We start from the raw sequence: 13130 nt of genomic DNA, 5'->3' as shown, positions 1-13130 counted from the left end.
ATATGGGAAGTTGATTAATATCGTAAACATATATAAATGCGGTTGTATGTTACGTTGATCTGGAATGAACCATTCGTTCGGCAAGGAATTTTTTTTTTGCATAAATTAATAGTAGAAATAGCAAAACAGTTATTGCCAAATTGCATGTGAAATGATATTTAACTGATTTGGTTTAAAACATCTCCCGGAGAAGCTAATTAATTGTTGTATAAATGATGAGGTATACTGTCCTGGTTGGCAAAAGAATGGGGCCATTCAGAAAAAGAAGAATTTCGATCTCGACTTAAACCTATTTATTTGTATCATATCTCCAATGGGATTAAGGCATAAGTTAAGAATTTTGAAAAAAAAATGTCAAAAGATAAATTAATTAGTGTAAAAGATGTTTGATGTAATAAAGTATGACTCATCTATGAGTGAAGACATATTATACACATAGCATAAGTGACAAACTAGGGGCTGAAAAATATCAACGACTTCTTGTCACGCCCATTAACGTCGACAATAACACAAATTATTGCACTGGTCTTGTGTACATGTAGTTATCATTGCACTGGTCATGTGTACATGTAGTTCTCATTGCGCTGGTCATGTGTACATGTATTTCTCATTGCACTGGTCATGTGTACATGTAGTTCTCATTGCGCTGGTCATGCGTACATGTATTTCTCATTGCACTGGTCGTGTGTACATGTAGTTCTCATTGTACTGGTCATGTGTACATGTAGTTCTCATTGCACTGGTCATGTGAACATGTAGTTATCATTGCACTGGTCATGTCTACATGTAGTTCTCATTGCACTGGTCATGCGTACATGTAGTTCTCATTGCGCTGGTCATGCGTACATGTATTTCTCATTGCACTGGACGTGTGTACATGTAGTTCTCATTGTACTGGTCATGTGCACATGTAGTTCTCATTGCACTGGTCATGTGTACGTGTAGCTATCATTGCACTGGTCATGTGAACATGTAGTTATCATTGCACTGGGCATGTGTACATGTAGTTCTCATTGCACTGGTCATGTGTACATGTAGCTATCATTGCACTGGTCATGTGAACATGTAGTTATCATTGCACTGGTCATGTGTACATGTAGTTCTGATTGCACTGGTCATGTGTACATGTAGTTCTCATTGCACTGGTCATGCGTACATGTAGTTCTCATTGCACTGGTCATGTGTACATGTAGTTCTCATTGCACTGGTCATGTGTACATGTAGTTCTCATTGCACTGGTCATGTGTACATGTAGTTCTCATTGCACTGGTCATGTGTACATGTAATTCTCATTGTACTGGTCATGTGAACATGTAGTTCCAGTGGGAATGTATACCACAAATGAATGTTAGAATCAGAGTGTCCGTATAACGACTGATATACAACTTTCATGATAGATGTCGAATGCTGACGGACAAAGTAGGTCCCAGAGATGAGTATGGAATGTTTGATGGCTGCCATCATGATCTTTAAGGGACATATGGTATCTCTTCCTTCATGACATGACTGCATGTAATGTTTCTTTCTAGCTAAAACTGGCACCAAAATCATTGTCCAGTAGTATGTAATAAACACGATTTAAAGAAACAAGTATTTGGTGCGCAAAATTAATTATTTTATGTCCTCCATTTTCCACTATATGTGAAATATGCCGTCCATGTAATTGATAAATGTTATCTTTACCGTATGTTTTAGAATCACAATTGAGAAATGCCTATTAAAATACATGGTTTGACAGGGAATATACATAATGTGATATGTAATCCAAACAGTTTTGTATAAATTACAGATGTAAATATTATTATGTATCCTCAAAATAGTGGTGTTTTTTATCTACATTTGTATAAGAGAGTGATTAATCGTACTAGGATAAAATTTTAGTAATAAACTATGTTTAGAAAACTTGTATACTGACGAAATTAAACGCTGTGTGCCTTTGTTCATTTTTGAAAACAGAGGAACGCGTCATATTTCAAAAACATTTAACTTGCACGAGTTATCTTCCCTGTCACGCAAAACGTCAGCAATGTGCCACCATCAAAAGAAGACTTGCTATTCCGAATATTATAACGCTGATGCTATGTACAATGTAAAAATGCATTCATTCTGATAAAGGACGTTAACAGTTTATTTTTGTAACAGTGTAAGTGTACATTCATTCTGATAAAGGACGTTAACAGTTTATGTTTGTAACAGTGTAAGTGTACATTCATTCTGATAAAGGACGTTAACAGTTTATGTTTGTAACAGTGTAAGTGTACATTCATTCTGATAAAGGACGTTAACAGTTTATGTTTGTAACAGTGTAAGTGTACATTCATTCTGATAAAGGACGTTAACAGTTTATGTTTGTAACAGTGTAAGTGTACATTCATTCTGATAAAGGACGTTAACAGTTTATGTTTGTAACAGTGTAAGTGTACATTCATTCTGATAAAGGACGTTAACAGTTTATGTTTGTAACAGTGTAAGTGTACATTCATTCTGATAAAGGACGTTAACAGTTTATGTTTGTAACAGTGTAAGTGTACATTCATTCTGATAAAGGACGTTAACAGTTTATGTTTGTAACAGTGTAAGTGTACATTCATTCTGATAAAGGACGTTAACAGTTTATGTTTGTAACAGTGTAAGTGTACATTCATTCTGATAAAGGACGTTAACAGTTTATGTTTGTAACAGTGTAAGTGTACATTCATTCTGATAAAGGACGTTAACAGTTTATTTTTGTAACAGTGTAAGTGTACATTCATTCTGATAAAGGACGTTAACAGTTTATTTTTGTAACAGTGAAAGTGTACATTCCAGACTTCACATTGAACGACACGGGGACAGCTTATTTGCACGGATCTATACACCAGTAGCGTACACTCTTTATGGATCAATGCATTTGAATTGTATAATATTTATGTAATAAATCAGTTTACAAATCATGATTTTTTGTATATTATTTCAATTAATTGTTTCAAACATAAATGCACACATTTGTTATGCTTGATGATTATACAATCCATACACATCTGAAAACAGCCCACATTGTACTTCTTATTAATAACTGCTCAAAATGTAATATTATAAAGAATTTAATTGATGAGCGAAGACAAAAATATATTTCAATATAACTGGATTCGGTGTGGACCTCTGACAGTCCGTCTATTTATCTTACTCATCCTGACTTGTCCGATTTAGTTTGAGTATCTTATCTGTCTCGTCTATGCTAGTTTTATAACCTCCTTTGACCCAGTATGAAAATGAAACATTATGCAGACAGGGTGAGAGAATATGAAGGCTGATTTAAAGTGACAGATTTGTACCATCCCCAACCTTCATGATTTCGCGTGATGAAGAGACAATGCTAGGATTGGTATCGCCCCGTCGACCCCGTGTTGCAGGGACGGTGAGCCGCTCATTACTGTCCGTACCCGGCTAAAAAACGATAATAAGGGACAATTAGACGCTACTTTAGGGCATTGTTACCTTCATTTGTCCAGTCGCCTTCGCTATCGAGAGAGAACAAATGAACCCAACCTGTTGCCATGTTATACAATTTTTTGTCAATGCTTTCCAACCTCTGAAACTAACCACGGATGACTGGTTGGGTAGGGGTTTGGTTGTATTATTTGTAATTTTTTCAATATTTGACCATTATAAAAAAAATATTACCAACCAGACTTACGGGCTAGGCGTAATTCTGACATATTTGAAAAAAAGAGTAGTATCAGAAAATGTTCTTAGAAATATTTAACTTGGTATTTTTACCTCTGGAATACGTGTATTATATTTGATTTTTGAAAGGAAAAAAATATGATATGCATAACTATTGTTTGATTTTTGCAATGGAAAGCTGTCTCCGGTTAGACTTAACAAAGTGATTGTGCATGTGTCGGAAATAACTGTTCTGTGGAAAACTGTACGTTTTTTTAATTTCATATTTCGATGATGGTTATTTAGGGTACATGAAATATTGTATTGGATTTGACTAGAAGTAACTAGTTCATACACCATAAATGTCATTCTTTAAACCCAGGATTACGGCACTTTAGATATGTCAGCTGTACTGTTACATGTTATGGACAACAAGAAATGCCGCGCTACGTGATGAAATTATATAGTTAGATTTATTAGTTTACACAGCCCTTGGAAGAAACGTTTATCTTCGAGCAGTTTGTTTTTTAAAGTTTGACCGTATTATTTATTGTGTCTGAATAGAACAAAACATCTAAAGATAGTCAGCAGACACTCTTTAAATCATTCTCACGAGTTTGCATAAAATGCCCTTAGAAAGATAAACAGATGTTACGTGTTTCTAGATAAGACGAGACAAGTGTGTGGATTATTTCCCATGTGCACTTTGTTTTTCTTATTTTTTCTTTTCTTTCATTTTGTTGTTGTTACATCAACATCAAACAGACATAACACACAAACTCTCACTTGTAGACAGAAGCACGCGTTTCCCAATCATCATCATTTATACACATGTACTTTAACAAAGGTTTGTGTCTTATCGTTTTGCTTGGCAAGACCTCACTTTTGGTTTTAAAGTTGTACGCTCAGGTGAGGAAGGCAATAAGTTCTGTCCCCATGCCGGGTGTTCTTGAACATGGATCGTGCTTTTTCCTAGTTACCGTACAGCATTACGGACAATGAAAACAACTGGTTCATTCTTTACCAGTATAATGTGACTAGGCGGATTACTGTGATGGCTGCCTTATATAATATAAACTTTATTTATTTAACAACTATCATGAAACAAGTTATTTCAACTTATATAAATCACTCGTGTTGGCCCGGATGTTAGCGCGTGAGGGTCTTAGTGTGAAAGGAAACTGGAGAACCCGGAGAAAACCCACGTGGTCGGGCAGGTGACCCCAACCTTTTCACGTCCGATCGGGGAATCGAACCCCGGCCGCTTTGGTGAAAGGCAAGTGCGCTATCCACTGCACCACCCGACCATCCATGATGGATGCATTTTGCACGGTATTCCAGTGAGGTAGCCATTTAAAGTCGGCATCAGATCCGCGCTATCAAAAGGAGGCAATCACCTTCCATGCGTCCAACACACAGACACTCATGCATGCATACATTACACAAGGCACGCCTTTAAATGATTTTAACATTTGAAAGGATGAAAAACCCTATAAACCAAACCAAACCTTAACACACATTCTGTAACAACACACCCACTATGTGTTGGTTAACTAACTGTCTTTAAAACGTTTCATGATAATTTTACTCTAGTTAGATAACTGTGACAACCAGTTACCACTTGTTGGGAAAGCTGTATTCAATCTTTCCTATTAGCTTTTGATTAAAGCAGTACTTTCCTTGATCATATATCTATTTGTTCTCATATTTATGAGCCTATGCGTATACAGTACTTATCTTAGTCATGTACACGGAGTCACCAAATGTGTTACAAGGTCACCCTAATCGCAAGGTTGTTTCCACGTGTCTATAAGTTGGCAAGAATTCTTGACTCTCTATGGTAGAAAACGAATTGTACCGTAGCTATCTTAACCACAGAAGAACATCGCCACATATTGCGAAGAACCGGGAGAAGAACAAGTCCAGTTGCCATTTCAGTTATAGATTCAAACAGGGATCACTATGGAGTCACTGAAGGATAAAGTAGCGATTGTTACAGGTAAACTATGATTATATGAGTGAAAGGCTGCATTAGAGGTATTAATGATAATGTTAATAGCGTTGGTTAGATTTTTTGTAATATTTACATATTTTTTCATTTTACAAGTCTATTTTACAAAGTGGTATCAAAGAGTTTCGAGGCGGTTTTCGTAGCGACACAAATGCTTGTCAGAGATATGTCGAGCAAAGTCTGTTTTAAAATAATGAATAATGTCATTGAAGGTATTGTCAAAGAAAACATAAATATGCGGCGGACATTCAAAATGATCCAAAACCATATCGATAAGACGTTCCAGTCATAAGAGGTCGTACCATATGACGTCATCCTATAAGTTTATATATAAATTTAAGATAGGTGCGTGTATTAATGTGTAATATAACGAAGTTGAGAGAATGTTCAAACGAAAAGGCCGCTTGCTGAGCTCAACTGTTTATCTTGAGCAAGCTGAACAAATGTTTTGTTTGGCTTGTAAAATTCATTAAATTGGCTCAAGTCTTTTAAATGCCTTTCTCCAATTTTTGATATTAGCTACTCACAAGCTTCAATTTCAATCGCTATTATATTGGCAGACGATGATGTTTATTTGAATCAACCAAAAGCATACCAGAGTACCATAATATATCTACAAAAATCATACGTGCAACCCAATTCCACAAAGTCTGAGGCTCGGAAGAGATTTGCCCGTGCATGGTCTTTTTCCAAAGAAATATATTGACGCGCATGGTTTTTCGTCCAATAAAACAGGTTTTTTTTTATCAATGAAGGTGTGGTTACATAGCCGACGTAGTATTATCAGTTAAACTGAAGCCTTATCATGCATAATAATGCAGACACGTTAACTTCAACGTTTCTACCCTATCTAATCACCGCTAGCTAACCACAACGTTTCTGCCTTACCTAATCACCGCTAGCTAACCACAACATTTATATCCTACCTAATCACCGCTAGCTAACCACAACGTTTCTTCCCTACCTAATCACTGCTAGCTAACCACAACATTTCTACCCTACCTAATCACCGCTAGCTAACCACAACGTTTCTACCCGACCTAATCACCGCTAGCTAACCACAACGTTTCTACTCTACCTATTCACCGCTAGCTAACCACAACGTTTCTACCCGACCTAATCACCGCTAGCTAACCACAATGTTTCTTCCCTACCTAATCACCGCTAGCTAACCACAACATTTCTACCCTACCTAATCACCGCTAGCTAACCACAACGTTTCTACCCTACCTAATCCCCGCTAGCTAACCACAACGTTTCTACCCGACCTAATCCCCGCTAGCTAACCACAACGTTTCTACTCTACCTATTCACCGCTAGCTAACCACAACGTTTATCCCCTACCTACTCGCCGCTACCTAACCACAACGTTTCTACCCTATCTAATCGCCGCTAGCTAACCCCAACGTTTCTACCCTACCTAATCACCGCTAGCTAACCACAACGTTTCCACCCTACCCAATCACCGCTAGCTAACCACAACATTTCTACCCTACCTAATCACCGCTAGCTAACCACAACGTTTCTACCCTCCCTAATCACCGCTAGCTAACCACAACGTTTCCCCCCTACCCAATCACCGCTAGCTAACCACAACGTTTCTACTCTACCTATTCACCGCTAGCTAACCACAACGTTTCTACCCCACCTAATCACCGCTAGCTAACCACAACGTTTATACCCTACCTAATCGCCGCTACCTAACCACAACGTTTCTACCCTATCTAATCCCCGCTAGCTAACCACAACATTTCTACCCTACCTAATAACCGCTAGCTAACCACAACGTTTCTACCCTACCTGATCCCCGCTAGCTAACCACAACGTTTCTACCCTACCTAATCACCGCTAGCTAGCCACAACGTTTCTACCCTACCTAAACACCGCTAGCTAACCACAACGTTTCTACCCTATCTAATCACCGCTAGCTAACCACAACATTTCTACCCTACCTAATCACCGCTAGCTAACCACACGTTGTGTGCTCAGTGGACTAAACACATTTACCAAATAAACAATTTATATAATTATTTAATGTAAATATGTTAATAGGTATTTTATGAAGAATGTAGACTTCAATTGTTTGCGTGTAATAACTTAATGTACATAACACCTCTGCATGTTAGCACAATGACAGACAACATATGAAAATGTCATTACTGTTAGTTTATATATGATAAACATATATCTGGATGTGGTCGGGCGAACCTCCACTCTTCGCTGAAATAGAAACATGTATAATACTGTTAGTTTATGCACTGCAAATCTTTGGATATTATGCTAATCAGGTGCTGGATCTGGATTTGGTCGGTGCACATCTCTGCTCTTCGCCAAATATGGAGCGTTGGTAGTTCTGGCTGATATGAATTTACCGGGAGCTGAGGCCGTTGCTGCTGAATGTGTCAACGCTGGTCTCAAAAAGAGTCAGGTAACAGTGCATGTTAAACAGTAATTAGAAAAGCAATAATACTTATTACCTAAGTCTTTATTTGTATATTCATCGTTTTTCACGATTCAGTTACATGTATGACAACTTTATCTATTACAAATACGTCACTTACCCATGTAGCATACTAGCCCTTCCACAATTTTGTTTGTTTTGTGTCACGTGGTGTTATAAGCTTCATGTTAACTTAATCGTTTATAACATGCTGTTCTTCCATGTTGGCTGTAATGTGGAATATGTAATGTACGATTTACAACAAAGGGGTCCTATGAAAAAATGGAAATTTATCAATGTATTGCCCATACCTAAGTATTTTGGATTGAATGTTTGTATATACTTGTATATATGCTAACTAAGTAAGCATTACATTCCTTTGTTTCAGGTTTTAGTCGTTAAATGTGATATCACGAAGGATGCTGACAGAAAACAAGTAGTAGATGAGTGCATACGAACATTTGGGAGGATAAACATTTTGGTAAGAGTATTGATACTATTTTTATGATCATAACTCGAAATAACAATTGACGATATTAAACATAAATGTCTTAATCAGGCTCATTTTCACATGTTCAGTTCAATACATATACTTCCGTAAAATAACAATAATCGAATCACATTATTACTAATTGAATTCTGCTGCAAGCAATCATTCAATTCAACACTATTTAAACAAACCTTTGCAATATTGTTTCAGTGTAATTAAAATGTTCGCCTAATATATTTTTCCAAAACTGATCTGATGATCTAATTCCATGAGCTATATTGTCTAAAAATATGCTACATGCTTTAATAACCAACACTATTATATCATATTATTGATTATAAATATGAAATAATCTTTACCGTCACAAGTAATACACCATTTTATCTGGGTAGAAATAAGTTTAAAAGTACTTGCAACCGAATGATATTGACTTACACATTTGTGTCGATATTAAAAGGTAACCGAAAGTGTACCAGGCCATATCTACCATTTAACGGTAGGGTCTAGTGATATACCCGAACCTGATTACACTAATCTTGGTGTATGGAATTTGTTTTACAGAATTTTTTAACTTGGTTCACTACATAACTATAGTTTGATTACGCAGGTAAATAATGCTGGCATATACCGTAAGCAGAGCATGTTGGATGCAAACTCCGATACATATGATTTTCTGATGGATGTCAATCTGAAGGCACAAATTTTCCTTACACAACTGGCTGTCCCTCATCTCAAAAAGACAAAAGGTAGCATGTTTTAATCTTCCCATTTAAATACAGAAACAGCGTCCCAGATATTACATATGTCTCACCAAAACTATCAACAAAACAAAATTTGAGTGCTTTTTTCTGTTTATCTGTGTATTACTGGTCTGTATCATAAAATAACAAATTTCCAATTGACATTAGAACTGCTTACCTTTTCCATCAGATATGTGAAAGTACAACTGACTTTGATTTCAGGAACAATTGTGAATCTTTCAAGTATCGTTGCTGAAGAGGCGGTGAGTAACATTTGATATCTGTTGTTTTGTCTGCAACTACCTTTAATCTGAAGTATTAACACAATTTCTATCTTAATTTACATAATTGTGTTTGATAAGAAATCGGGAAAGATAACACACAAGTGGACAGAATGTGGTCATTCTGGAGCGCACAATTGCACCTATAACATCTTATAGAAGTGGATGCTCGTGGTGCATACTCATTTGTTTAATGTATCTTCTTAATATCAATTTGAATTTCCATATAGTTGACATATATTTCCATTTTACGACACCTATGAAAATCATCACTTGGTAGGAATTATTATCGTGTCATGTTATGAAGTGTTGTCACCCCTGCAGTTCCGAGGTTGGGAAAGTATAACTGCTGTTACCCCCTGCATGTTGTGAGAGGCAACTCATGTGACATCCCCAAATAGAATTTTGGATTTGCATTTGTGCCCTCTTATTGGGGACAAACAGCAATCAAACTAAACCTGCTGCACCCATTGCAACATTTGAAAACTTTCCATCATCTTCTACCGTTTCTGTTTCCGTGCGTGCTTATACCTCAGGTTGGCCTTAGCTTTGAATGTTCGCCCCTGTGGGGAAGACAATGTGTTCTGTCCTTACGTCAGGAAATACCAAGTCCTTAAAATGGTTGTTGGTATTACCTGCTAAGCGTTCATCAAAACGGTTAATCGCAATAACTAGTTTACCCGTTCTGAATATAATATTAAGAGTTTGAATAATGTTCCGGGTGCCTTCGGAGTGGCATTGCAGTGAGGTAGTACTCTATAATCGGCATCAAACCGCGCTATCGCAAGGAGGCAAATATATCAACACACTCTCCTCTACTCGCGTACATTACACACATGGATACACCCAATAAAACCCTTAAACCATAGTAGTTTTTCACATAAATGATGTCCTCACTTGATATGCTAAATAACATCTACACTGTATTTATCAAATTGAATGGAATTGTACCAAATTGATGATAAAATCTACTTTAAAAGCGTACAACATTTTATACTTCATTTTTAAACATAACATATTTACGGTTCGAAAAATTATTAAAGAATATTGTATTCTAGACACGTGGTAGCATGGCTACATATACTTATTATATATCGTAAGCGTCTGACTAACTTAAGTTTGTCTATACAGGTAGCAGCTGCGGGTGTTTACTGTATATCTAAAGCGGGCATTGACTGCGTCACTAAAGTGCTTGCACTGGGTATGTATCACGTTGGATTAAATTGCAAGAGAACAAAAATATATCGTTATCAAATTCCATTCAAATATCTTTGTATTAAGATGCGTTATAGGTTTAAGTTCATTTTAAATTATCTCCGTTAATGCAAATGTATACTCAAGATGAAGAGAAACTGGGACTTTATGAATTTAAGATTCTTTTTATCCTTTATCTATTTAATAAGAAGTAAAAGTATGGAATAAATTTTAAATTCTAAAGGAAAGGAATGTAAAATATACACAATTTAATAAACAAAAGGTAAAATTTGTTCTTAATGATATATATTTTTAGCTTTGAAACTTTTATTTTCTCAGAATTGGCCGAATTTGGAGTGCGCGTGAATTCAGTGCGGTGTGTATTGCATTACTACTTATTTATCTTCCGAATTGTCTGGAAAACATCATTACCAAACTAATAAATAACATACAGATGTAGCTGTATTACATGTACATGTGACCGACTATATAATAAACTCCCCGAATTTATGATTATAAGACAAACCTATTCTAAAACGAAGCTATAACCCATTCATTGTTGAACCGTTTATGTTGCTAGATATATATTTTTGTATATATATATTTACAATGCTTTCTTACAGCCCTGGAACAATGCATACTGGCCTGTATGATGTCGACTTTGGACAAGACGTTGCGGTGAGTGTAATGTAATATCAAACAATGTATTACCACTGATGTTCGACATTTTTGACATTCTGCTGAGGTTGCGCCAGCAGGTTTGTCAAACATCTTCTATCCGTCACGTTTTTTTTGTTGACATTTGAAGCAATTTACAGGTAACATAAAGCACTAAACATGTTTGATGACAGTAAACATAGGTACAAAAGTCAATATGATGTCTGCAAGGTTGCAACAGATTTGTCAATTGTCCAGGCAACGAAATTCAGTCTTAACTAATACGATTTTAAGGCATGGATAAACAGAATACGATCTCTAATAATATGATTTAAGGCATCGATAAACAGAATACGATCTCTAATAATAGGATAAACCCTTAACTGAATTTCATTCATGATAAGAAGAAAATAAAATATTATTTTAAAAGTACCGAGCATTAGCGGTCATTGTGTATATCATAGTATGGTTGTGTTTGACTTCAATCATGTTCCTATTTTCAGATGTAAGTAGTTTTCTGGTATTTAACGGAAACTTGTTTTGCTTGTTTCTTACACTCTTCCATGCAATATAATTATAACCATGCAACTATTGGTAAGCTTATTTTCCAACAAAACATCGTGATGATACATTTCATTGAAAAACAAACGCAGTTTTTATTGTAAATGTTGTACATATTTTGTTGTAGAATGTGATGAAGAGTGTTGTTTCCGAACACCCACTAGGAAGATTAGGTTTACCAGAAGAGGTTGCCAATGCTGTTGCCTTCCTTGCCTGTGATCTATCCTCCTACAGTACCGGTAACTTCTTCTACGTGGATGGAGGACGCCATTGTGTCGGTGCCAGATACAACCCCCATTTAAAACCACAGTAGCTCGTGCCTCTAGTCCATCACATTTACTGCTGTAACCAAATATATACCATTAATTGGTTAAGGGAGACATAAATTCATAGTCAGAGTGGTTGGTTGGCTGCATTGCGATTTTTCGCCCGTACATATATATGTGATGCTAGTCAACTAAACATTAGAAAAAATATCATGGACATATAGTTGTAGAAGATGAAATAAAATAAATATCATCTAAAATACCTTGGTTACTTATCTTTTAATACTTTATTTGTACATACATTTTAAGTATAGACACTTCAATGCTATGAACAGGCAAAAGAGCTGAGATACAATGTAGCCTTATTTATTACATTTGTACCAGTGAAATATTTTATATCATTTAATTTAGTGAAAGATATCACTTTAGCTGATTTGACCTATCAGATCACTGATTACAAACTACCATGAGGACAATTAGAAGTGGACCATATGATCAAAACCTGGTTAGCTTAACTATACAAACATCTGCCCAGAATAATCAAACCTTTTACTTACAATGGGGGGATTTTCGCTGGGGAAACAAAACGTTTAATTCCACAGTTAACATTCATTTTAAGGAAGCCAGCTACTATGGCAGTCAGCAATTCAGCTTTTTCGGCGGAAACACGGTGTCAGCGTCTACCTACAAGTGCAAATTTAGGCTAAGCGATTGGCTAAAAGTATAAGATAACTAGGGTCATCTCTGACAGTGATAGTGATTAAATATATATTACACAGGTGTTGTTGATATCAGGATAAGTGGTGACACAACAACTCTGCATTTTCCCCACTCCACACTATTTT

At 36.2% G+C, this 13130-nt stretch overlaps 1 protein-coding gene across 1 annotated transcript; it reads left to right on the top strand.

Moving 5' to 3' along the window:
* Window positions 1-5418: 5418 nt before the first annotated feature.
* On the top strand, window positions 5419-12524 carry LOC110445565 (3-oxoacyl-[acyl-carrier-protein] reductase FabG-like). Its single transcript, XM_021490229.1, has 9 exons — window positions 5419-5644; window positions 7945-8084; window positions 8485-8577; window positions 9194-9332; window positions 9549-9589; window positions 10739-10808; window positions 11141-11177; window positions 11425-11479; window positions 12147-12524. Exons 1-9 carry the CDS (start codon window positions 5608-5610, stop codon window positions 12330-12332), a joined length of 798 nt encoding a protein of 265 aa, XP_021345904.1. The 5' UTR covers window positions 5419-5607; the 3' UTR covers window positions 12333-12524.
* Window positions 12525-13130: the final 606 nt, after the last annotated feature.

Source organism: Mizuhopecten yessoensis, unplaced genomic scaffold (genome assembly GCF_002113885.1).
Source record: "Mizuhopecten yessoensis strain PY_sf001 unplaced genomic scaffold, ASM211388v2 scaffold2329, whole genome shotgun sequence".
Taxonomy (NCBI): Eukaryota; Metazoa; Mollusca; class Bivalvia; order Pectinida; family Pectinidae; genus Mizuhopecten; species Mizuhopecten yessoensis.
Note: the sequence above shows the minus strand (reverse complement) of the source record. Positions and strands in the feature narration are given on the sequence as shown.